Here is a 25,375-nt window from a genome sequence, read left to right on the forward strand (position 1 = left end):
AGGTAGCATCATCATCCCCTGCTGGACGGAGCAGTGAATATTTGGAGGTGCAATGTCTGGGCACCACTGTGGTGCCCAATCAAGGGGCAAGCACACGAGCATACCTGGTCAAGAGTACTCCCTCTTTCACGGGCCCGGACTTGGGGTCCATGCCTACTTGAACTGAAGGAAAAAATCTTGCAGGAGTCTGAAGTCCTGTTAGTTCCTTTTGGGGTTCCCGTGAGTGTCCTTGTAAAGGGGTGGCATACTCCTTCCCTCGTGCCTTTAAAGAAACTGGGTAGGAGCTAGGGGCGGTGGTGACCCCCCACCCACTTCCAAACTTCAGGGGAAGCTCCGACTGGAAAAACGAATTAAGACATTTAGTTTCTGTCATTTAGGATTTTACCAGGAATGGTGGGGCCTCCAGAGGAGGTGGCAAGGAGCGTGTGTGTGTGTGTGTGTGTGTATGTGTGTGTGTGTGTTAGGGGTAAAGGAGTGTGCGTGTGTGTGTGTGTGTGTGTGTATGTGTGTGTGTGTGTGTGTGTGTGTTAGGGGTAAAGGAGTGTGTGTGTGTGTGTGTGTGTGTGTTAGGGGTAAACCCGTGGGCAACTCGCGAGCGCCGATTGGCTGGGGCAAATGCTCATCCCGCCTCCCTCCCGCCCCACCTCCGGGTGGCCTCGCGGCGGGGCCCGCGGGTGCGCAGAGAAGGCTGGTGGTGCCAAACTGGCAGGGGGCGTAACGTGGGGGGCGGGGCGGGGACGGGGCGGGGCTTCGAGCGCGTCACGGGCTGTGGCCCCGCCCCCGGGTCCCTACGCGGCTCCCTCCTCCGCCCCCGCCTTGTCCGGTCGCTCGCTCAGATCTCACTCTTCTCTCCACGCCGTGGCCTCGCTGTCCTGCTGGAGGCAGCCCCGCGGCCGCTGTGTGCACCCGCGCGCCCCGCATCTCGCGCACCCGGCTCTCTGTACGCGTGCGCGCCTCGCGCACGGACACACATTCGTTTCCCCTCGCGCCCGCGCGTCTCGGCGGCGGCGGCGGCAGCGGCGGCGGCGGGCGGACCGCGCGGGGCAGCACCGTAGCGGCCGCCGCGCTCTGGCCGGCCGGCCATGGAGGCAGATGGGGCCGGCGAGCAGATGAGACCGCTACTCACCCGGGTAACGAGCAGGCTGCGGGCGCCGCGGGCGGCGGGGCTCCTTGGCCGGGGGGGCGCGGAGCCAGGCAGACAAAGGCGGGGACGCGGCGGGCGTCGCGGTCCGGCCACCTCGTCCGGGCCCGGGCGTCCCTCCACCGCCCCGCGGCCGGCGCGCCTCGCCGCGCCTCGCCTCGCCATCCCCTTTGTGTGGCCGCCCGGGGCGCGGGTGCGAGGGGGCGGGCGCGGCGAGCCGAGGAGGCCCGAGTCGGGGCGTCCGGCAGCGCGCCACGCGTCTCCTCGCCCCCCGCGTTCCCCGGACAGCTGGCGCGACACCCCGGCCCCCCCGCAGGCCGGTCCCGCCTCCCGTGACCCCAACCATCCCTTCCTCTCTCTCTGCAGCGCCGGTGCCCCGATTCTCGTGCGTTCTCCCCGGCCGGTCCGGTCTCAGTTCCGGTTGCCTTGGAGCTGGAGTTGAGCGTAGCCCCTCGAGAGCCCCTGTTTCTAATCCCTGTAAGGAGGAGCTCGCTCCACCTGTCTCTAGCCCCAGGCAGCGGTGAGCAGCCGGGGCGAACCTCGTCCCTTCCGTCCCTACCCCGTCCGCGCTGCGCTTTGTTCAGTGACTTCTCCGGCCGCGTGGACGGAGCCGCCTTCCTCCGCGGCCGAGGCTTCTTGTCGCTGCCGAGTCTGCCGGGTCCGCCTCCTCTTTGGGCGAAAGCCGGGGGAGTATCCTCCTCCCGCCGCAGGCCAAGTAGAGAGAGGAAGGTGTCCGGAGCCTTCTTGCTGCTCCTTCTTGAATCAGATCGCGTTTCCCCGAGAGGCTGGCTTTGGCTTAAGGGTTCTAGAGGCAGCGGCGAGTGGGGTGGGCTTTCAAAATCGGCGATCCCGTTTGGGATGCTGGACCGGCAGGCAGCCCATGCTCGAGAAAGGGACTTCCTGCTTCCATGGAGAATCCCTGTGTCCCCGTAGTTGTGATTCCCTTTTCCTTTCGTAGTTCCTGACCCAGAGCGCGTGGAGCTGTTCTAAATTTTCCGACTTCCAGTTCTTAACTCCATGACCAGCAAAGGAGGGAGGTTGAGTGAAAATTTTTCCAGTCTTTCTTAACTAACAGAAAAAATGCTTTAAACGGGTTTATTAAAGAGTTTTTCTTACCTAGCCCTTCCTGCCCCCCCCCCCCATAAGGCCCTGGAGAGTAAGTCATTCATTATTTCACTACGCTCATTTATAAATTTTCAAAAAAAAAAAAAAAAAAAAAAGAGAAAAACTGAATCTCCAGACAGTGAAGTCATTTAGCAATGAGTAGTTTTTTAGATCATTCATATTGAGTGATGGTAATGGAATACTGGAAACTCTTCCTAAAAAATCTTCTGTAATTGTGTGCCCTTCAAATAAACTGTTTTGGATGTGTGTTTTAGCACCTTTTCTAATTGTGTGTATCAAATCAAGTCGTTTGCTCTTAAATTTACTACTGGGGTGCTGTTTTCATAAAGCTATATAGAAACTCTGCTGTCTTCTCAGATATTGCCTGCTTAGCTAGCAAAGGAGCATGTGATAATGCCATTGCCTTCCAAGTCATTCATTCATTCATTCATTGTAGTAACACTTAGAACCTGTTCAGTGGTATCCAACAAGACAGAACCAGCTCTACTCTAACAGAACTGACATTAAATGAGGGAGACAAATGACCCAGGAATTATTGAACACTATTAATGGCATGACAGGGGAGCACTTTGGAAATAAGACTTGGCTACAGTAGACATACAAGTCAGTAACAAAAGTCAAATACAAAAAGCTCTTATGCAGTCAGAAAATAGGATGGGAGAACAGGAAAGCTGTAGGTTTAATTAGTAGACACACTGTAACTTGAAAACTGGGAAGAGAGAAACTATTTACATGGATGAAATTAAATCTTTCCTGGCTGATTTTAACCCCTCCCCCACATGAAAGTCATAAAAATGGGAGATAATGATATTCACCAGTCATAACTTCTCTAACTCAAGCCAACTGCTTAGCAGAGCTAAAAAAAAAGCATGAAATTCATAAAATACTATCTTAGGTATGTAATTATGCAAAAATTTTTGAATCAGTTGGTAGCAGTTTATATTACGAAATTGGAGCCCCATCTGTTTCATAATTTAGGCTCAAAGGTTTTTATCTTCCTAAAACTCTGTAATTTTCATTGATCCTGATTTTGGGATACAGAAGAAAGTCATTTATCTGATAAAAATGCAACTTTTGTTTGCTTTGTTGCAAAAACTCATCATTGTAGGCCTCCAGTAGGATTGATTTGAACTGGGTTTTTTTTGTTTTTTTCTGGTATAAATCCTGTTACAACAAGTGGCTCTGTTTTCTAATGTTCTTTCTTTTAAGCAGTATATGATTTAACACAGTTCTGTTACCACTGAAATTTTGGGGAGTTCATGAATTTTGTTATAAAATTTCATACATTTTTTGAGTATTAAGTATCTACAAGGTGCCAGGCACTGGGTTTATATTATAAGCAAACAAGGTGGACAGCCCTAACCTTATTAAATTTACCTTGGTATGTTTGGTGAATGCCAGGATAGCATTCACATTCTTGCTAATTCTATTTTGTGAGCACCAGTTAAAGCATTTTCATGAGTCTGCTGGAAATACTTAAAAAAAAAAAAAGTAGTCATTAGAATAAATGAAAGATATTAACAACCCAGTATGAGTTCAGTCCTGATTGGCAAGTACAGAAGGTTTTCAGTAGGTCTGTAAGTAAGTATCTGTTTGGGGATCTGTGGTTAGCTATTGATAGTGATCAGAGATAGTATGTACCCTAGGCATAATCTCAGGATTTTAGTTACTTTTTTACCTTATAATTAGTATCTCTGGGCCATAATCCATGGAGTTGTAATAAAGAGAGACAGCAAATCTGTTATCTGTGCTAGTGAAACTGTAGAACAGTTGAGTTGTATTGAAGAATTGTTTTGTTTGGTAATTGAGACTGGGAAGTACGCAGGTTTTCTCCTGAGAGCTTAGGACATGAAAATTAGAGTATTTTGTAACACTAGACTCCTGTTACTTGAGTAGGTGAAAATCGAAAGCTAAAGTAACTTGGTGTTGGAGGCACCTGGTAGATTATTTTAGTGGTATGTGGTGTGCTAACCAATACATTCTAAAACCTTGGTAGTTAACACTTGTCAACATCCTGTAGTGGGTTGTTTTTCTTCCTCTTTCCTTCCCCTTCTGTCTTACTGTATTTTACCACAAATATGATCTTAGACAGGAACTGCAACTGACAAAATGGACCATTTATATAAAAAATACGTACAGGTGATTCATAGAGTCAATATTACAGATTAGTCAGTGTGGCTTTTGATTTATTACCATATTTCCCCATGTATAACACACACCCTTTTCCAAAAAATTTGGGGTCTAAAAACTGGGTGTGCCTTATACAGTGGTTGTGGTATTTCAAATGCCATCGATAGAACTGAGGACCAGGCAGTATATGAAGATACGAAGACAGTGATTCATCATCAGACACAGAGGAGGACAAGCTAATGGATGGAAGTTTTGACAGTGATGAGGAGTTGTATGAATTTTATGATGAATAAAACTTGTTCAATAACTTTATGTAATAAAATTTTTTTTTTTCAAATTTCAGGCCCCAAGATTAAGGGGCATCTTATACATGGGGAAATATGGTATATTATAGCTTCCTTTTATTGATTATGTATTCTTCTATAGTTAATCACTTTTTATGCACACAGTATTTTTAGTTGTGCAGTAAGCATGTATCAGTAATAAAGATTTGTGTTTATATATAAAAGTGCAGTTATGCCTGACTGGTGGTGGCGCAGTGGATAGAGCATCAACCTGGAATGCTGAGGATCCAGGTTCAAAACCCTGAGGTCTCTGGCTTGAGTATGGGCTTATCGGGCTTGAACACAAGGTCGGTCCCCCGCTTGAGTATGGGATAATTGACATGATCCCAAGGTTGTTGGCTTGAGCATGAGGTCACTGGCTGGACAGGAGCCCCCCCCCCCACAAGGCACATGAGAAGCAATCAATGAATAACTAAAGTGCTACAACTACGAGTTGACGCTTCTCTTCTCTCTCCCTTACTGTCTCTATCTCTTTCTCGCTGAAAAAATAAAATAAAATATATAAATAAAAAATAAATAAAAATGCAATCAAACTCTCCTCTTCCTTTTGAAATAAATTTTGATTCCTGTACAAGCAGGTAACTATTCCAACATTCTAGTTTACAGTGAAACTTCCTTGTTTTTGTTTAGCAGACAACTTTGTGTATTTTGTTGAGTGATACACGTTGAATTTTACAACTAGGGGAAACTTAGGACTATTGGAACGATAATGCTGATAAATAATGCTGATAAGCCATGAAGGGGTCTGTGGTTAGTGTGTTAGGTTGGTGTTCCGCAGTGCTGCTGTGACTAGTCTTCCTGAGGGCAGAGGGTTGGCGAACAGGAGTAGTGATGGATTTCTAGAGCGACTCTTTGCTTCCATGGACCAGACACTTTTAAATAAGTGCTCTAAGATGAGAGTGGTCAAACACTCTTTTCAATGCTGCTTAAGAAGATAATATGGGCCCTGGCTGGTTGGCTTAGTGGATAGAGTGCCAGCCGGATGTGTGGAAGTCCCTGGTTCGATCCCTGGTCAGGGCACACAGGAGAAGCGACCATCTGCTTCTCTTCCTTTCCCTCTCCCCTTGTCTCTGTCTTCCTCTCTTACAGCCAGTGGCTTGATTGGTTTAAGCGTTGGCCCCGGGCTCTGAGGATAGCTTAATTGGTCTGAGTGTCAGCCTCAGGTGCTGAGGATAGCTCGGTACTTGAGCATTGTCCCCCAGATGGGGGTAGCTGGGTGGATCCGGTCATGTATGGGAGTCTTTATCTCCCCTACTCTCACTTAAAAAAAAAAAAAAAGAAATATTTACTTTGCTTGATAACATTAATTGTTAAATACAACCCCATAAATGTGCTTCATTTACTTTGTACCAGGTACACTTCATGTTGAATTCTCTGCTGTTTGTTTCATTGGCTTTGCATGGAAAGTGCTCTGGGCTTTCTCTTAGTATTGGAAATATTAATGGTGCCATTGATAATATAGCACTGTCTGTAGAACTGCCTTTAACATAGATATGACTATGGGTGGGTCCCAAGGGCCCACGAATCCCCAGAAACTGAAAAACTTTATGCTTGCATGTCTTCTTTCCAGTACAGGGTCCAGCAACTTTACATTTCAGATCTCAAAGTTAGGTGGTAGGGGAGGGGATAGTTATAATGAAAACAACAAAACCAGTTAAGGATTGCCTAGTCCAGAAATTAGCTCAGCTTGGATTGTGCCTTCCTTAAAACGTTCATACTTTTATATTTTGTTTAAGAGGGGACAGTAATTATTATATCTACCCCAGTATTTGCCAAAGTTTGTTTTGCAGAATACAACATCTCTAGGAGGTTGTGCCAAAGAATAATCCCGTAGCCAAATAAGTTTGGGAAATGGTACAAGCTATGCTTTTTGGAGATGTACAGTGTATAATATTATATTACAAAGTACAATGGTATTTGAGAAGTCCTATAATATATACATTAAATTTTGGGAGAGAATGCAGCCATGTGAGGTGGGAATTTCTGATGGTTTCTCACAAAATATGAATAGTAGGTCACTAATAGTAATAATGTAAGTTTAAGAAAGCAAATTCTGTGATATTGATAATTCTCTTTGCTACAGCAACGGGAAAGATTTGGAAACTGTATCACTTAAGACGCTTTGGAAGCAGCCTCAGGGCACTAGTTGAATAAAAATGATGGTATACCCACCCAGTGGGGCTTCTACAGGTATAAAAAAGGGCTGAGGAAGAGCTCTTTGTACGGAAGTGGAGAGATGAGTAGGATGAATTGATTTAGAAAGGCAAGGTATGGGATGAGGATACTATACTGTACAGTGCTTTCTTTCCAAGGGGGCATAATAAGAAAGTATATTTGTATTTACTAGTATTTGTATAAATATACTGGAAGATAAACAAAAACTAATAAAAATGGTTGCCATAGAGGGTGTGAGGGAACAGCAATTGAGAGAGAAGTGGGAGTAAAACCTTTTATCTTTCTATACAGTTTCATTTTTTTATTGATTTTAGAGAGAGAGGAGGGGAGAGAGAGAGACAGAGACAGAGACAGAGACAGGAACATCAGTCTGTTCCTGTATGAGCCCTGACCAGGAATCTTCTCTGCTTTGGGGTGATGCTGTAACCAAACGAGCCATTTGGCCAGGGCTATACAGTTTCAGTTTTTGAACCATGCAAACATATTGTCTATTCAGTAAAATCGGGTGGTTTTTTTGGTATTGCTTTATGTCATAGGTTAATATATCCAGCTGTTTCATGAGGGAGATATTTGACTGTTGATAAAAGTCTAATATACTATGAACTACTAAATTTTTCATGTTATTAAGGTACCACATAAATACCAAAGTTGTGAATACATGTTGGTCAGTAAAATCCCGTACTCCATGTCTATTAGGATATGAATGCAGGAGTTCTTTGGAAATTTTGAGTTTGCTGACCCTCCCCTCACCTTGAGCTGCTTTCTAACCCGGGATTAGGGTCGTGAGGAGTAAGCAGAAGGCAGGGTATGGAAAGAGACTGAGGATGCTTTATGAATGAGATGCCTTACGTATGGGAAATAATGAATAACTGCTTGGTTATAAATATGTTTTTCTTTTTTTTAAATTCATTTTTGTTTTTAAGAGAGAGAAAGGAGCTTGACTTGTGGTGCAGTGGATAAAGCGTTGACCAGGAATGCTGAGGTTGCCAGTTCAAAACCACGGGCTTGCCCAGTCAAGGCTCATATGAGAAGTAGCTATTATGAGTTGATGCTTCCTGCTCCTACCCCTCCCCTTCTCTCCTCTCTCTAAAATAATCAATAAATAAAATCTTTAAAAAAAAAAGAGCGAGAGCCCTGGCCAGTTAGCTCAGTGGTAGAGCGTCGGCCTGGCGTGCCGTGGTCCCGGGTTCAATTCCCAGCCAGGGCACACAGGAGAAACGCCCATCTGCTTCTCCACCCCTCCCCCTCTCCTTCCTCTCTGTCTTTCTCTTCCCCTCCCGCAGCCGAGGCTCCATTGGAGCAAAGTTGGCCCGGGCGCTGAGGATGGCTCTGTGGCCTCTGCCTCAGGCACTAGACTGGCTCTGATTGCAGCAGAGCGATGCCCCGGATGGGCAGAGCATCGCCTCCTGGTGGACATGCCGGGTGGATCCCGGTCGGGCGCATGTGGGAGTCTGTCTGACTGCATTCACTTTTCCAACATCAGAAAAGTACAAAAAAAAAAAAGAGCGAGAAAGGAAGTGGGGAGAGGGAGAGATTGAGGTTGATTTGTTGTTCCACTTACTCATATATTCACTGGTTGATTCTTGTGTGTGCCTTGACTGGGGATTGAACCTGCAACCTTGCCATGTCAGGGCAATACTCGAACCAACTGAACTGGCTGGCCAGGGCCTGTGTATGTTTTTAAACTTAGAATTTTACTTGGTGATTTTTATACATACCATTGACTAGGGATAATATTTTAAAAATTATCCACATTAATTACAAATAATTGTTGAAATTACGGTGGCACAGTCGCGGGGCGCCCTTAGTATTGATGACGTGTTTCTGTTTTTGCCCCAGGAGATACCATTTACCTTAAGTACATACAGCACAGTTGGTTATTACTCCTTGAGTGTGCAGCATGGTGGCACTGTGGGAAGATACCTGTTTCTGTAGATTCCTCACGTTGTTACACATATTCCATGTGAAATGTCTGTCCCTACCTTTAAAAAGGTTAGTTAGAAATAAGACTAAAGAAATGTTTTCCAGTCTTTAGAAGCCAATACAGGGGACCGTCAGGTTACAACAGTCTCGACATACAATGTTTTGAGTTTATGACGCTCATTCCCATAAAAACTTAAAAAAAAACCCTGAGATGTGTTTCAGCTTCCGCCATTAGCATTGTACTTACGGACAGTGTGGGCGGACTAGTTTGGTTGTGCGCGGCGGATGAATACACAGTAACATGGCTTATGAGTGAGGAAGTTGGTGTCCCCAGTGCGCTTATGTATGCCATTTTTGAGTGTTAAAAGTGCAAGTGTTCCATTTCTGTTGCTTTGGTTGGTGACTTTTTGGCCCTTATCATGGGTCCTAAACAGTGTTAGGGTAGGTAAGTGACTTAGGCTAGGGTGTGTTTCGACTTACACTAAAATTAGGGTTACGTCACTGTCACTGTTGTAGGAATGGAACTATGTCATAGCCTAAGGACCCCCGTATTTGGAAAAGGTAGATAATCCTTTTTTCTTCTCTTGAAAGTATTTTTATACTTTCATTTGGTTTAAACCATGATGATGTTCTGAGACTTCGGTACCTCGAATGAAATAACGAAAGTCCATAGAAGGTTCTACTGTACTCCTCATCTGATCTGGGTGGAAAGAGGTATGTCATGTTTTTCACGTTGATGCGAATCCCTAATTAAGGATTTATGGTTTTGTCCTTTGCTATGGGGTAAATTAGTGAAGAACAGGCAACTAATTTTAACTTTTTAGAGAAAGCCTTTTTTTCTTTTTTTTTTTTTTAAATTGAGAGGAGGGGAGGCAGAGACAGACTCTCGCATGCGCCCCAGATCCACCCAGCAAACCCTTTGTGGGGTGATGCTCTGCCCATCTGGGATGTTGCTCTGTTGTCCAGCAACTGAGCTATTAGCGCCTGAAGTGGAGTCCATGGAAACATCTTCAGCACCTGGGGCCAACTTGCTCTAATTGAGCCATGGCTGTAGGAGAGGAGAGAGAGAAAGAAAGAGAGAGAGAGAGAGAGAGAGAGAGAGAGAAGCTAGAGGAAGAGAGGGAAGCAGATGGTCACTTCTGTGTGTCCTGAACAGGAATCTAACCTGGGATATCCACATGCTGGGCCAGCGCTCTATCGCTGAGCCAACCAGCCAGGGTTGGAAAGCCTGTTTTGAGCCATGAATTTCATTAGGCCTCTGTTAATCACTTACTGTCCCTGTTACAGACGCACACTCATGGGCAAAGAGGTTTTTGAACATTTCTCAGGCTGTGCAGTTAGTAAGAGGCTAAGCTGATATTTGAACCCATGATGGATTTAAAATCACTGCTCATTTTCTCCTCTTTATTCTGGAGTAATCCATCAAAGATCCCTGGTTTTCAATATTGTACCATTTAACATTAAGCATATCAGATAATTTTACTTAATAATACGTGAAAGCTTGGTTTGTCTCAGATAATTGAGTCAACTGTAGTTCACTTCTCTAAGAGCTTTTATTACTATAATTTTTGTGAATTTGTTGCTAATATTATAGTAATTAAAAATGTCAATGAAATTTTCCTTTTTTCCTCCAGATTCTGTGAGGGCTGGGATAGAGTTTTTCTGAATCACTGCTAAATCCTCAATTAAGCCTGACCTGGTGGTGGCGCAGTGGATAGAGCGTCAGACTGGGATGTGGAAGGACCCAGGTTCGAGACCCCGAGGTCGCCAGCTTGAGTGCGGGCTCATCTGGTTTGAGCGAGGCTCACCAGCTTGGATCCAAGGTCGCTGGCTCCAGCAAGGGGTTGCTCAGCCTGCTGAAGGCCCACGGTCAAGGCACATGTGAGAAAGCAATCAATGAACAACTGAGGTGTTGCAACGCACAATGAAAAACTAATGATTGATGCTTCTCATCTCTCTCTATTACTGTCTGTCTGTCCCTGTCTATCCCTCTCTCTGACTCACTCTCTGTCTCTGTAAATCCTCAATTAAGTCTGTTTCCAGGATTTAATACATAGAAAGCATTGAATGTATATTTTTTCAGTGAATGAATGTTAGCATAGTATTGTGAATTCATAAGATTGAAGTTGAATATGCTTCCAGTTAATTGTTTAATCAGTCAATTAAAAATTATGTTGCCCTTTTGTGGTTAAAACTCCTACTTTGCTTTAACATAACTGCCAGTCGGAGAGATGTTTTTGCCTTGGTTCAATGGAGGGGGATTTTGGATAAATACAGTTTGGATTGATTCTGAATAAGAGTACTTAACATTTTTTTTTAAACCTGAGATAGAATTTTAGGCCAAGTGATTAATAAGCACATTAAAATGAAAATTTTATGGCTTTTAAGATATTGCCACAAGTTTTAAATGCATTTAAATTGCTTGTTGGAAAGCATTGGGTATTTTACTTATATATTAATATTTGTGTAATTGCTTAATGAAAATCCCTGACTTTTAATGTAAATGACTTTAAAGGACCAATGGCAGGAAAAAAGGATTTCAAATGTCAGATACTATGCCAGCTGTTACGTATATTGGTTTGAAATTGTGCTAGTTTATTAATTCTTTAGCATTGTTACTTACATAGTAGAACTTTTTTTCCTGTTCATTGCCTTTTAATTTTACGGTTTTTGAGGTTCATGGACTCTCTTCCTTCCTGGTCTCCACATCCCTGACTCCCTAACCCATGCACCAGTGTTTTTGCAGGTGCTGTAACCAGCCGGTGCATTGCCTCAGTAGAGTCCTTACTGTATGTACTATTCCGTACTTATTTTTGTTTTGCTCATAATTGTTCCCAGATGACCTCCAAATGTGTTCAGGAAGGACTTCCTCATCCAGTTTTGCACATGCCATTAGTAGTTTCATCTGGATAATGTTCTGCTGTGAGCTTATTTATACTGGGGCCAGTTGGTCTTCTTTTTGTTAGGAATAAGGGACTCATTCTCATTCAGACTAAAATCAGCCTTCATTTGGTCGCTCACTTTATTATATTTAACTGTTTTTATTCAACAATGGAAAGTTCATTAAATAGCCCGAAACCCCAAGCCTTATTTTAAAAACAAGGTAAAATTTAGAGGTAATTTTTAGCCCCTGACGTACCAGGTACATAGTTGGGTTTCAGACACACCTGAGTTCCCTATCCCTAATCTGCCACCAGGTGGCCTTGGGCAGCTAACATCTTTGAGTCTTTTTTTCTCATGGATAAAATTGAAATTATAATACTTAGAAGGCTTCTTCAAGATCAGGAAAAATATATATACTGCATGAAATATTAAATGTTTTCTTTGAAAATTTTTATTAAATATCTCATGTAACACAATTCTAAGAGTTACTGTACACATTGACTGAAGAAATAGAAAGTCGAAAGTCTTGGTTCTCCTTATACCTGGGCACTGAGTATTCTGGCCAGGGTTAGGGTTTGGCGAGGGGCTTTGCATCAGGAAAATCTCAGCCTTCCTCCCATATTCTCCCTGCCTCTGCCACACTCACAATGCTTCTGACACCAGAGGTTTTCCCCCACACCAGGCGATTCTGGGACACTAGCTGGGTGTCCTACAATTCAACTTCAGTGTGACACTATCTACTTGGAGACAATATTAGATCCCAAAGGTTAAGGGCTTAATCTCACAAGGCTCCTCCCTCTTCAGATGCCATCTGCAAGTCCAGATTGTCGCCTGTGCTTCTGACCGATCAACTGAAAACTGGGAGTTTCTGCCATCGAGTCCTTGGATTCAGTTGATTTGCTAAGGGTCTCACGGGATTCAGTCGACCCGTTTGTAATGATAGGATAAAGGATACAGATGAACCTCCAGATGGAAGAGCTGTGAAGGGGAAGGTTTGTGGGAATGGGCACGGAGTGTACATGCTTTCTCCAGGCGGGCCACTCCTGTTCCCTCTGCATCCTCACCAACCTGGAAGCTCTGAACACTGTGTGTACTTTCGGGGTTTGTATGCAGGCTTCAGTAGGCTTGACATATATAAATAACTCCATTACCAGCCCCTCTCCCTTGTCTGGAGAATGAAGGCTGGGACTGGAAGTTCCAAGCTTCTAATTAATTACTGTTTGTTGGTCTTTCTGGTCATCAGCCCCCACCCAGGAGCCCACTGAGAGTCTCCCCATTAGGACAAAAGACACGGCTGTCCCCTAGGAAATGCCACGGGGTTTAGGAGCTTTGCTTGGAATCAGGGACAGAAACCAGTATTGATTTTATTTTCTATCATTTCACAGGTTAGCGATTTATTGCCTTATCATTAAATTAAAAGAATATATTTTGATAAAAGGTTTCGAAGTTTAAAGGATGTTTTTAGTTTAACCATTTGACAAAGCATTTAAAATGTGAAATATATCTGTTTTGGTGAGATACTACTCTATCTTCTTGTCACTTTTAGCCTTTCAGAATAAAGTCTGCAGAGTATTGCAGTGCAGAATAGGTATAAGGTAGTTCCTAGTTATTCTGTTGAGGCGTGATGATAAATTATAAGTAATGTAGTTTCATATTAAATTTAATTATGATTTATATTAATTTTTCTGTAATCTGAAATGACAAGATCATATATTTTATTGGGGAAAGTGCACCTTCTGAATTTTGCTTTGCTTGTACACACACACACACACACGTATAAACGCACACATATGCTCACTAAGTTTATGTATGTGATTATATGTTTGAATTATTGGACCATTAAACGACTTAGAGATATTTAGAAACTTTTAAATTAACTGTGTAGCATTGAATTTTAATGGATTATAATAGCCAAGCTGCCATTCTGTTTTACAAAAATATGTCTCAAAAAAGACACTGTAGGAATTTTAAGATAGTGCAGTTTGTTTAAGGAGGTCATATATGGACTTAACTGCCTTTGTTTTCAGAGGTTTTCTTACCTCTGTTTTTCAAGCTACTTCAAACCTTTTTACAAAAACAATCTTGATAGCGGTAAGATATGAATGAAAGTAATTTTATTGATTAGAAATGAAAACAGACTGTTTCAATCTAGTGATCTTATAGCAAGGTATGTGCCCTCCAGAATCAGAATTCATATTGGAAGTGCGATGGGGAGAGGTGGGGGATAAGGTCGTAAAGTGGGGAGGGAAAGAGTTTTTATTAAATTTTATCATTTCAGATCACAGGTGAAAAATGCAACATAATTGCATTTACTCAATTTTTATACGTTACCTTATTTTGTATTATCCCCTAATAGCATTGATTTAGCAATAAACTCTAAAAGGTTAAGTGATAAATACTGAATGGATTAGCTACAGGGTATTGTTTAACTGCAGTGGCTGTGCTTCCTCAATTACAGTGTGGACTTCAAATATGTAGTTAGGGGCAGCTTAGATTTTTAGTTTGGTGGCAGTGAGTTTCAGGTCATTGGTGATTGCTGTGTCTCTCCGCATCTATAATAGGTAGAGGTATCTGATTGGAGAAATAAATCATGTTCATTGAGAAACTTTTTGGAGAAAACCAAGATGATAACATTTGAGCGTATTTTCCAAGCTGCCTCAAGAGAATGGCACATGTATTATAATAAGTTAGCATTGGTAGACTAATTTGGCTTGTGTCTATTGGGTAGGGGCATTTACTGTTCAGTGCCTTAAATCACTGTAGTGTCACAGCTGTTGCTTTAGTTTGTCACCTGATATGAGTTGACTGGACCATTTGGTTTATACAGTGCAGGTCTAAAGCCTTTAATCAGAACTTTTTAGTCACTGTGTTGATTGTGAATTAAAAGCTATATGTTACTTGCTTTGGACTTGTCTAGCATGAAATATTGTATTTTGTTTTTATCACTAACAATTTGTTGTATACATATGGAGTCAATAAAAGAAAGTTCTGCCAAAAGAATGAAATCTTGAAGGAGGTTGAAATGAGTTGGGAGATGGTGGTGATTATTTACAGAATAAACTTAATTTCACTTAAATATAAAATGTAAAATTAACATAGTATAACCAGTAAAGATGATCATGTGGTAAGGTGGTACCTAATATTTAATTGAGTGTTTATTTTGTGCCAGGAACTTTTCTCTAAGCTCATTGTTTAATTTTTACAACCTATCACTTGTAAGTAGTTGTTCACATTCTACAGATGAGCTCTCTAGTGAGATTAAGTAACTTGCCTAGCTAGTGAATAGCAGAAGTAGGATTTGAATTTAGACTATCTGACTGTAGCACTTACGCTCATTAATGTTTTATCTTCAGCCAAAATAAACTGGATGACAAATTGCATTATATATGTAGAGGCTCAGTTTGCAGTAGTATTTAGTTTTAATTTTATGCTAATTATAATTTATGGAGATAATTTTTTGGATAAGATCATTAATTAGAGGCTGTTTCTCAAATATATGTAAATTACCATAATTACTTAATAAAATTTTGTGCACAGTTAGCTTATTTATATACAGTGTGTCCTTAAAGTCATGGTGCACTTTTGACCAGTCACAGGGAAGCAACAAAAGATGATAGAAATGTGAAATCTGCACCAAATAAAAGGAAAACCCTCCCAGTTTCTGTAGGATGATGTGGCAGCATGTGCGCATGTGCGGATGATGCTGTTAACACTGTGTATACAGCGGAGCAGCCCACGGCCATGCCAGTCGAGATGTGGGCGGTACAGAGGAAAGTTCAGTGTGTTCTGTGGCTCGCTAAATTCGAATCCGTGACCAAAGTGCAACGTGAATATCGGCACGTTTATAACGAAGCGCCACCACATAGGAATAACATGACTCGGTGGGATAAGCAGTTGAAGGAAACCGGCAATTTGGTGGAGAAACCCCGTTCTGGTAGGCCATCAGTCAGTGACGAGTCTGTAGAGGCTATACGGGATAGCTACCTAAGGAGCCCTAAAAACTGTGTGTGAGCCCACATCGAACTGCACTGAATAGGTATGAAACTGGGAGAGTTTTCCTTTTATTTGGTGCAGATTTCACATTTCTATCATCTTTTGTTGCTTTCCTGTGACTGGTCAAAAGTGCACCATGACTTTACGGACACACTGTATATGATTTAGCATCTGTGTCCTACTGTTTCTTTCATAGCATCTATTTTAAGGTTGCATTTTATTTTCCAAATGAGATATCCATTCCTATATCCAATCCACTATGTATTCCAAAGATTTTATGATATTCCTTTGTTGTAGTTTCTTCTATTCTCTTTGTCAGTTTATCCTTTAGAAATTTCCTGTGATATTAATGAATATCAGGATAGGGAAGACATAAACCCAAATCCAAATCTTTAATCTGTCATGTTCTTTGATGACTTCTACATTGTTTTTTATTCCCCTGCCCCTTACACTATGTCAACATAAAGTGAGTTTCTATTGTTAGGAAGCTTTATTTGTATTCACATAAAAATGTGTCTCCTGTTAGAGAACAAATCGGGAAAATATCGGGAGTATGTGAAATAAAATAGCTGACCATGGTGTTTATTTTAATTCAATTAAATTAGTTGTTAAAAGTACTTAAAGTTAGATTATATAGTTTTGAGCATAAGGATAATTACCTGAATTAATTTTCATTCAGATTTGGGTAATTTGAAAGATAAATATTACCTTAAATTTTTAAAAAGGAACTAATATCAGAGAATAAATGACAGCAGCCTGACCGGTGGTGGCACAGTGGATAGAGTGTTGACCTGGGACGCTGATGGCCTAGGTTCGAAACCCTGAGGTTGCAGGCTTGAGCACAGGCTCATTCAAGCTTGAGTGTGGGATCATCAACGTGATCCCATGGTTGCTGGCTTGAGCCCAAAGGTCGCTGGTTTGAAGCCCAAGTTCGCTGGTGTGAGCAAGGGGTCACTGGTTCTGCTGGAGCCCCCTACCCCTGGTCCAGGCGCGTATGTGAAGCAATCAGTGAACAAATAAAGTGCTGCAACAATGAGCTGATGCTTCTCATCTCTCTTTCTTCCTCGCTCTCTCTTTCTCTCTTATTTCCCCCACACAAAGCATTTTCTTTTTTTTCTTTTTTTTATAAGTATAATTTTGATTCATTCATACCAGACAGCTATTGTCATTTTGTTTTATTTGACAATCTAAGGGAAAAGAGGTCAGTGCCCCTTGACTAGTCAGGTATTGCATGTTTTAAAATTTTTTGTGGCACACTGGGTAAAAATCACTGCAGTAATCAAGAATGTCACAATGGAGAAGAAAATCCTGTATCAGAATTGAGTGCCTAACTGTTTCATAAGTTTGATTTTTGGCTCCCCTGAGGGCAAGAGCTTATTATGGACAGCAAGAGTTTGGACCAGTCTCCAGGGCATTCCTGTAAAGTCGACAGCTTCTGAAATATCTGAGTTACCAGTAGTAGCGTTTTAACTAGGGAAACTTAAACTAAGAAAAGCTGAACATCTCTTTTGATTGGACAGTTTTTCCCGGGCAGCTCTTTATTTTTTTCTTTTCTTTAACTTTCTTTTTTTACATTTATTGAGTTTAGCGAGAGAGGAAGGGAGAGAGAGAGACAGGAACGTGGAGCTGTTCCTGTGTGTGCCCTGACTGGGGACTGGGGATGGAACTGGCCACCAACCGAGCTATCAGGCCAGGGCTCTCTCAAAGAAAGAAAAGAGTGAATGGCAACAGCATTTGTCATACTTGATAAAGACCTGCCAGTTTTCTTGCATAACAGTTAAATTTGGTAGTATTTTTATCTTAAATCCTTAAACTATTTCTGTTTCATAATTGACAGCTTTTAACTCAGTGAAAAAAGAAAAAGAATAAATTATGTGATGAGTGTTCCAGGAAGAGTTCTTTTGGTGACCTGGAGTCAGAAATATCATATATTTAAACTCTATAGATACAGTTAGAGATATACTGTAACCACATAGGTCTTTTCTGCTGAGATCCAGGGAAAACCACAAAAGCTTCAGAGAGGAAAGCTGGCTGAGCACAGCTCCCTCTGATCTTCATCTTCCGCATCTCTGATGTAGGGCTGCTTAGTCAGCTGCCACTTTTAAGTCACCCATATTTTATACCTGCATCTGCCTTAGTTTTTCCTTTTTATTTTATTTTTGCTGTCAATCTGACAGCATCTGTAGTTTGGCTCTTCTAAGCAAGAAAGGCTAGTCTGTGAAGTTTTTTTTTTTGTGTGTGTATTTTTCCAAAGTGAGAAGCAGGGGGGAGGCAGACAGACAGACTCCCACCAGGATCCACCCGGCATGCCCACCAGGGGGTGATGCTTGGCCCCTCTGGGACCTTGCTCCGCTGCAACCAGAGCCATTCTAGCGTCTGAGGCAGAGGCCATGGAGCCATTCCCAGTGCCCGGGCAAACTTTGCTCCAATGGAGCCTTGGCTGTGGGAGGGGAAGAGAGAGCTAGAGAGAAAGGAGAGGAGGAGAGAAAGGAGAGGAGGAGGGGTGGAGAAGCAGATGGGCACTTCTCCTGTGTGCCCTGGTTAGGAATTGAACCCAGGACTTTCACATGCCGGGCTGACGCTCTACCACTGAGTCAACCAGCCAGGGCCTTAGTCTGTGAATTTTAATTAAACAGATTAACCAGATAACTGCATTGTGGTGAAATGCATACAAGGACAAGGTACAGTGATTTTTAGTGTATTCATTTAGCCTCGGATAAGTCAGTGCAAGAGGTGTTCTGCATTTCACAAGCCACTCTGAAACTTGAAGGTTTAGGTGTAAAGCCTGAGGACTTGTTTTATAGTGTTTAAAAGTATGCATATATAAAAGGATTTCCACCCTGTCTTTATTTATCTAAAAAGCATTATATTAATAGGAACAACAGGAATATTTTATAGAGTAAAATTATCCATATGACATCATTGAAATTCCTGTACACTGAGAACAGGTAATTTTCTTTTTTTTTTTTTTTTTAATAAATTTTTATTAATGTTAATGGGATGACACTAATAATTCAGGGTACATATATTCAAAGAAAACATGTCTAGGTTATCTTCTCATTAAATTATGTTGCATACCCCTCTCCCAGAGTCAGATTGTCCTCTGTCACCCTCTATCTAGTTTTCTCTGTGCCCCTCCCCCTCCCCCTAAATCTCTCCCTCCCTCCCTCCTGCGTCCTCCCTCCCCCCACCCCTGGTAACCACCACACTCTTGTCCATGTCTCTTAGTCTCGTTTTTATGAGAACAGGTAATTTTCAATAAAACTTTCAAATTCAAATTTACGATTCATTTCTGCCTGCAGAGTTCATTGCTAAATGCAGCTTCTCTGAAAGGATTGAGGCTTTACTTTATGTTTGCCTATGTGTGTGTTCATGCTTGCTTTTTTTTTTTTTTTTTTTACGGAGACAGAGAGAGAGTCAGAGAGAGGGATAGACAGAGACAGGAACGAAGAGAGAGGAGAAGCATCAATCATCAGTTTTTTGTTGCAACAACTTAGTTATTCATTGATTGCCGTCTCATGTGTGCCTTGACCGTGGGGCTGCAGCAGACCGATTAACCCCTTGCTCAAGCCAGCAACCTTGGGTCCAAGCTGGTGAGCTTTGCTCAAACCAGATGAGCCCACGCTCAAGCTGGCGACCTTGGGATCTCGAACCTGGGTCCTCCGCATCCCAGTCCGACACTCTATCCACTGTGCCACCGCCTGGTCAGGTTCATGCTTACTTTTGAGGAAGGGCCTGGTAGATTATTTTTTGTTTATTTTACAGGATCTTAAAACACCAGAAATCAGTAGTAACTCCCCATTGTTTCTAAAGCAGTAGTTCTCAGTGGGTTTGTGTGTTGGGCTGTATTTTTGCCACTTAAGGAACATTTGGCAATTTCTGGAGACATTTTTGTCATAACTGGGGTGAGAGGATATGAGTGCTGCTGGCGTCTAGTAGATAAAAGCCAGATATGCTACTGAGCATCGTACAGTGCACAGGACCTCCCCAGACAAGAAAGAAATGTCCAGCCCCAAACGTCAGTGGTGCCAAAGTTGAGACACCCTATTGTGTAGAATCAAGGATCATAGAGCAAAAAGATCAAAAGGTTGAATGTAGAGAAGACTTAAGCTTTTGGAGACAGAGAAGTTACTCCTGACTGGTTTTGAATGCCATAAAGGAAGTGAGAGAGGAAGTCACTTTTACTGGAAGCCTGAGTTTAAATATATCTGAATTTACTGTGTTTAATCATATTTCAACTTTGCTAATTGTATGCTTAAATTAGATTTAGTTGTATTTTTAATTCTTACCAATCGCTGTTTTTTATTTTTCTTTTATTATTGAATTTATTGAGGTGACATTGGTTAATAAAATTGTATGGGTTTCGCATGTACAATTCTATAATACAGGGATCAGGAACCTTTTTGGCTGAGAGAGCCATGAATGCCACATATTTAAAAATGTAATTCCGGGAGAGCCATACAACGACCCGTGTACGTTACGCATTATCCAATAAAAATTTGATGTTGTCCTGGAGGACAGCTGTGATTGGCTCCAGCCACCTGCAACCATGAACATGAGCGGTAGGAAATGAATGGATTGTAATACATGAGGATGTTTTATATTTTTAACATTTTTTTTTATTAAAGATTTGTCTGTGAACCAGATGCAGCCATCAAAAGAGCCACATCTGGCTCACAAGCCATAGGTTCCCGACCCCTGCTATAATATATGATACATCATCTGTATATTGCATTGTGTGTTCAACACCCTAATTACTTTTTAATTTCTTTTTTTTTTTTTTTTGTATTTTTCTGAAGCTGGAAACGGGGAGAGACAGTCAGACAGACTCCCACATGCGCCCGACCGGGATCCACCCGGCACGCTCACCAGGGGTGACGCTCTGCCCACCAGGGGGCGATGCTCTGCCCCTCCGGGGTGTCGCTCTGCCGTGACTAGAGCCACTCTAGCGCCTGGGGCAGAGGCCAAGGAGCCATCCCCAGCACCCGGGCCATCTCTGCTCCAATGGAGCCTTGGCTGTGGGAGGGGAAGAGAGAGACAGAGAGGAAGGAGGGGGGGTGGAGGGGTGGAGAAGCAAATGGGCGCTTCTCCTATGTGCCCTGGCCAGGAATCGAACCCGGGTCCCCCGCACGTCAGGCCGACGCTCTACCGCTGAGCCAACCGGCCAGGGCCACTTTTTAATTTCTTAGATAAAATTTCCTAGCTAATAGTAGCCCCAGATGAGACCTACAAGAATGAAAAACTTATTGTCATTAATGTAGGAATACTATAAATTAATATTTTCTCGATGCAAATGTCAATTGAACTATCTTTGTCTCTAGCATTTAAATGTGGAGAATTCTTAAGAAATATCTTAGAGATGTATTGTACTTTGTCAAGTACAGTTACTTTTGTAATGATGTGTTTAATTCTGCCATGTTTTGATAAAAAAAACAATTTACTCTATTTTGTGCTACATTTCATTTACGAACTAGATTCTCCACCTATTTAGTGCCTTGAAATTATAGTTATGCCTCAAAATATGTTTAAAAACAAAATTCCTGAGATGGTATGAGTACTTGAACCAACTTTTAAGAAATAGCTTTTAACCAGCTTTACTGTAACACACTGATTATTCAGTAGTACATGTAAAATGCCTATGTGAAACTTATAGCTCTACTATACAATATATCTAAATATCCTAATACATATATAGATGGAATATTTATTTTATAGTTATTTATCTCTTTAATACCTGAGTCTTTCCAAATCTAATTAAATTTCCAGGTTTCTTGAAGCAGCTGCCAGGGAAATTCTTTCAAACCCTGAATTTTTTTCCCCTGTAATAGGTATTTAGGGCCATCTTCATCATCAGCACAGCGTGAGAGCGATTCCACGTGTCACGTGTCTAATGACAGCCACCAGGTGGCGATCTTATACATTGTTGAAGACTTAGTACAGTAGTCCGTGGTGAACACTGAGTTGCCCAAATTAAGCAATGCATGTCTCCGTGTAGTAAAAAATAGAACTAACTTCCTTGCCCATCATTATTAAAGGAAATTGTTCTCACACTCATTTTTTAAAGAGTTTGGGAAAATATGAGGAAAATAATTTAAAACATGTTTTCTCTTAAAAATGTAATACAACTTACTGTATCCCTCCCCTCCTTATTTTGGTCAAATTAAGAGAAACGTTTGTGGGTCCTTTGCATTGTGACAGCAACAGCATCTACATCATTAGCAGTTACACCCGGTATTATGTTCCTGAGCTAAAAATGTGACTTCACATCTATAAAGGAAAGTTAAATGGGTACTACATATGCTTGCTTTTCTTTTTTTTCATACTTAAATATTTTTTATTACATTTATTAGGGTGATACTGGTTAAGATTATGTATGTTTCAAGTGCACATTTAAATAATAATGACCTGTATATTGCATTATGTGCCTGCCTCTCGAAGTCAACTTCTGTCACCAATATATGGTGATGATATATATATATATATTTGAACCCCCTTACCCTCTGGTGATTCTCCCATCTGCCTTCCTTCTGGTAATCACCAGACTGTGGTCTGTGCCTATGAGTTTTTGTTTGTTTTTCTTGTGCATTTATTGCTTTCAGGTTTATATCCCACAGATGGGTGGAGTCATATGGTTCTTAACTTTTTCTGTCTGAATTTTCTCGGTAAACATGATAATCTGCAGGTCCCTCCATGCGCTTTCTTCATCATGTTAGTTCCTGTACAGTTCTCCACCTAACTTCCATTTCTAGATCTCCTCTCTGCCCCCAAGGCTGATTGAAATGTCCAGTTTGAATTCTAAGCTTCTGTTTCTATTTCCTAAATTTAAGTTTGAAAAAAAAGAAATCAGTTTATGTGATTATATAATTGGCTGACTGTGAAGCTGAAAAGATATGTTAGTTTCTTTTCAGGGTGTCTTCAAATTTGTTTTTAGAAAATGGGAATGTGTTGAGAAAAATTTTAAACCATCTTCTGATGGTGTGAACTGTGCTTTCAATAATGTCATTTGCCTTATAATCAAAGTTGTGTCAAAAGATGAATTGATTATAGTTTTGAAGAATTGACTAAAATGATAATTTTTCACCTTTAGTGGCTTCTTAACTATTGTCTTGGATATTAAATCTTTTACGATATTCCCCAGTGGCTGCTCTGCAAACCACCTTTGCCTTGTTCCCACATCTGGCTCCCTGTCCACCACACGCCTCTTCCTATGCTGCGGGCGCCGGCAGCTCTTTGGCCAGAGTCCTCGAACTCGCTTTCTTTTTAATCTGCCGCATTGGATCCCTGGCACACCCCATGAGCCAGCCATGGCTCCAGGATCCCCACCAAGGACTTAGAGGAGAAGAAGGAAGTTGTGGAGGAGACAGAATGGAAGAGTCGCACCTGCTAATGGGAATGCGAACGAGGAAAGTGGGAGCCCGAGGCTGACAGTGAGGCGGATAAAGAAGAACAGGAGGAAGGGAGGCAGGTGATGGTGGCAAAGAGGATGGAGCTGAGGGGGTTGGGGGAGGCTGAGGCAGCTACGTCATGCCGACAGCTGAAGATGAAGATGATGATGATGATGATGATGGTGTTGACCCCAAGAATCAGAAGGCTGACGTGATGACTACATAGCAAAAAAGGAAAAGTTGAACTTAGAAGAAAAAGGCCTCCGTGTCCCTCCGCTTCCCGCCCGGTCACTTTGGAGGAGAGCCGGGAAAAGGCCTCCGTGTCCCTCCGCTTCCCGCCCGGTCACTTTGGAGGAGAGCCGGGCAGCGCCAGCCACAGCCGCACGTGCTCTCCACCACCCAACCGCACATTTGCGTCAGGGGAGGAAAAAAAGAACCAAAAAGTCAAAGGCCCTGGTTTATTTTCCTAAAAATACTCTAACAAGGAAACATTGTATTCCTTATTTACATTTTATATTTCTGTCCATGTGGTCAGGGGTCACCCGTACTTAGTGATCTTGGGATGACTAAGCCAGCCTTTGGAGTGTTCGCTGTCCTACTTCGAACTTCACTGTGGTGTGACCATGTTCGTTAGAGACTCAAAGGAGAAAAATAAAAAGGTAAAAGAAAGCGTAGACAACAACCACAACAAAATCTTCCTCCGAGCATCCCAGGCACTTTTCTCGTGGATGTGCTTAGCTGTACTGTAAGTACTTGGTTTGGGTGAGATGGTTAAAAAGGCCAAACATAAAAGGTTTCTTTTTTTTTTTGTCTATGAAGTTGCTGGGTTTTATATGTCCTTTGGCCTGTTTTGATGTATGTATGAAAAAATATCGCCCAACAATAAACTGGAATTTTATTTTGTTGAGTTCTAACAAAAAAAAATTACACTGTATATTCAATTACTAGATCCGTAACATCTTTGGGGAAGCATGATCTTTATTGAAACATAGACCAACCTATATATCCCTCTGTACTTTGTCTATATTTATGTAAACATACTCACAAATAATGTTTTATCCTTTGTAGAACACAAAAATGTGACGATAAGCATAAAACTCTACAACTTGTGTTTTTCTAAATCGGGTCCCCAAACTACGGCCCGCGGGCCACATGCGGCCCCCTGAGGCCATTTATCCGGCCCCCGCCACACTTCCGGAAGGGGCACCTCTTTCATTGGTGGTCAGTGAGAGGAGCATAGTTCCCATTGAAATACTGGTCAGTTTGTTGATTTAAATTTACTTGTTCTTTATTTAAAATAAGATATGTGCAGTGTGCATAGTGATTTGTTCATAGTTTTTTTTTTTAGTCCGGCCCTCCAGTGGTCTGAGGGACAGTGAACTGGCCCCCTGTGTAAAAAGTTTGGGGACCCTGTTCTAAATAATGTATTACTGATGTCTATTGAGAGGGACTTGGTAGTTCTAATTGTTTATATGTTCATCATATTTCAATCTAATCAGGGAGTCTCTTTACTTTCTAATTGTTTTCTGTTTTTACCAGTTTGAATAGTAAACATGCTTATTGTATCTTTATATTTTGATGCTTTTATTTTTGTAGAGTAGTTACCCAAAGGTGTATGTATGTATTGCTGCACAAAGGATATTCTTCAAAATTAAAAAAAAAAAAAGCATTCTCACTAACTTACTCTCCAAAATGTTTTGAGCAACTTACATTTTCATTAGAAGGTATGAGAATGTCTGTGTCTTCTTGTCTTTACCAGTTTTCGATGTTGATTTAAAAGAATTATTTTATAAAGGGGGTGGGAGGAGTCATTAGCTCGTGACAGATATGTCTATGGTCTGGATGGTGATGGTTTCACAGGTGTATGTATATCCCTGAAACTCAGTGAGGTCTATGTATTAAATGTGTACAGCTCTTTATATGTTAATCATACTTCAATAGATTGGTTTAAAACTAAGTATTGCTATTAAGTAAGAGAACTAGCGAGATTAAGCCTGACCTGTGGTGCCGCAGTGGATAAAGCGTCGAGCTGGAGCACTGAGATTGCTGGTTTGAAACCCTGGGCTTGCCGGGTCAAGGGTCAAGGCATGTACAAGAAGTGAGGAGTTAGTTGATGCTTTCTGTTCCTCCACTCCCCACTCTCCCCCCTCTGAAATCAAGAACTAGCAAGATTAAAATTTCTGAGCTTATATGTTGAGCCGATATCTAAACTGAAAACTTGATTTTCAATATTTTACTTGAATATTGGCTTAGTGGTGCCCAGGATAGTGTCACAA

The 25,375-nt window shown here is 41.9% G+C and overlaps 1 protein-coding gene across 7 annotated transcripts in view; it reads left to right on the forward strand.

The window, feature by feature from the left end:
* The first annotated feature begins 807 nt into the window (after positions 1–807).
* The window catches only part of SLC4A7 (solute carrier family 4 member 7), a 111,316-nt gene continuing 86,748 nt past the window's right edge, over positions 808–25,375 (forward strand). For 4 of the 7 annotated variants that reach the window (XM_066244955.1, XM_066244959.1, XM_066244951.1 and 1 more), the window contains exon 1: positions 809–1,130. In XM_066244955.1, the coding sequence (XP_066101052.1) occupies positions 1,083–1,130 (48 nt within the window). In that variant the 5' untranslated portion in view covers positions 809–1,082. Of the gene's footprint in view, positions 1,149–25,375 lie in introns of all 7 variants that reach the window. The other 3 variants (XM_066244962.1, XM_066244953.1, XM_066244965.1) reach the window with 3 other exon arrangements.

Source organism: Saccopteryx bilineata, chromosome 10, assembly GCF_036850765.1.
Source record: "Saccopteryx bilineata isolate mSacBil1 chromosome 10, mSacBil1_pri_phased_curated, whole genome shotgun sequence".
In the NCBI taxonomy this organism is placed as follows: Eukaryota; Metazoa; Chordata; class Mammalia; order Chiroptera; family Emballonuridae; genus Saccopteryx; species Saccopteryx bilineata.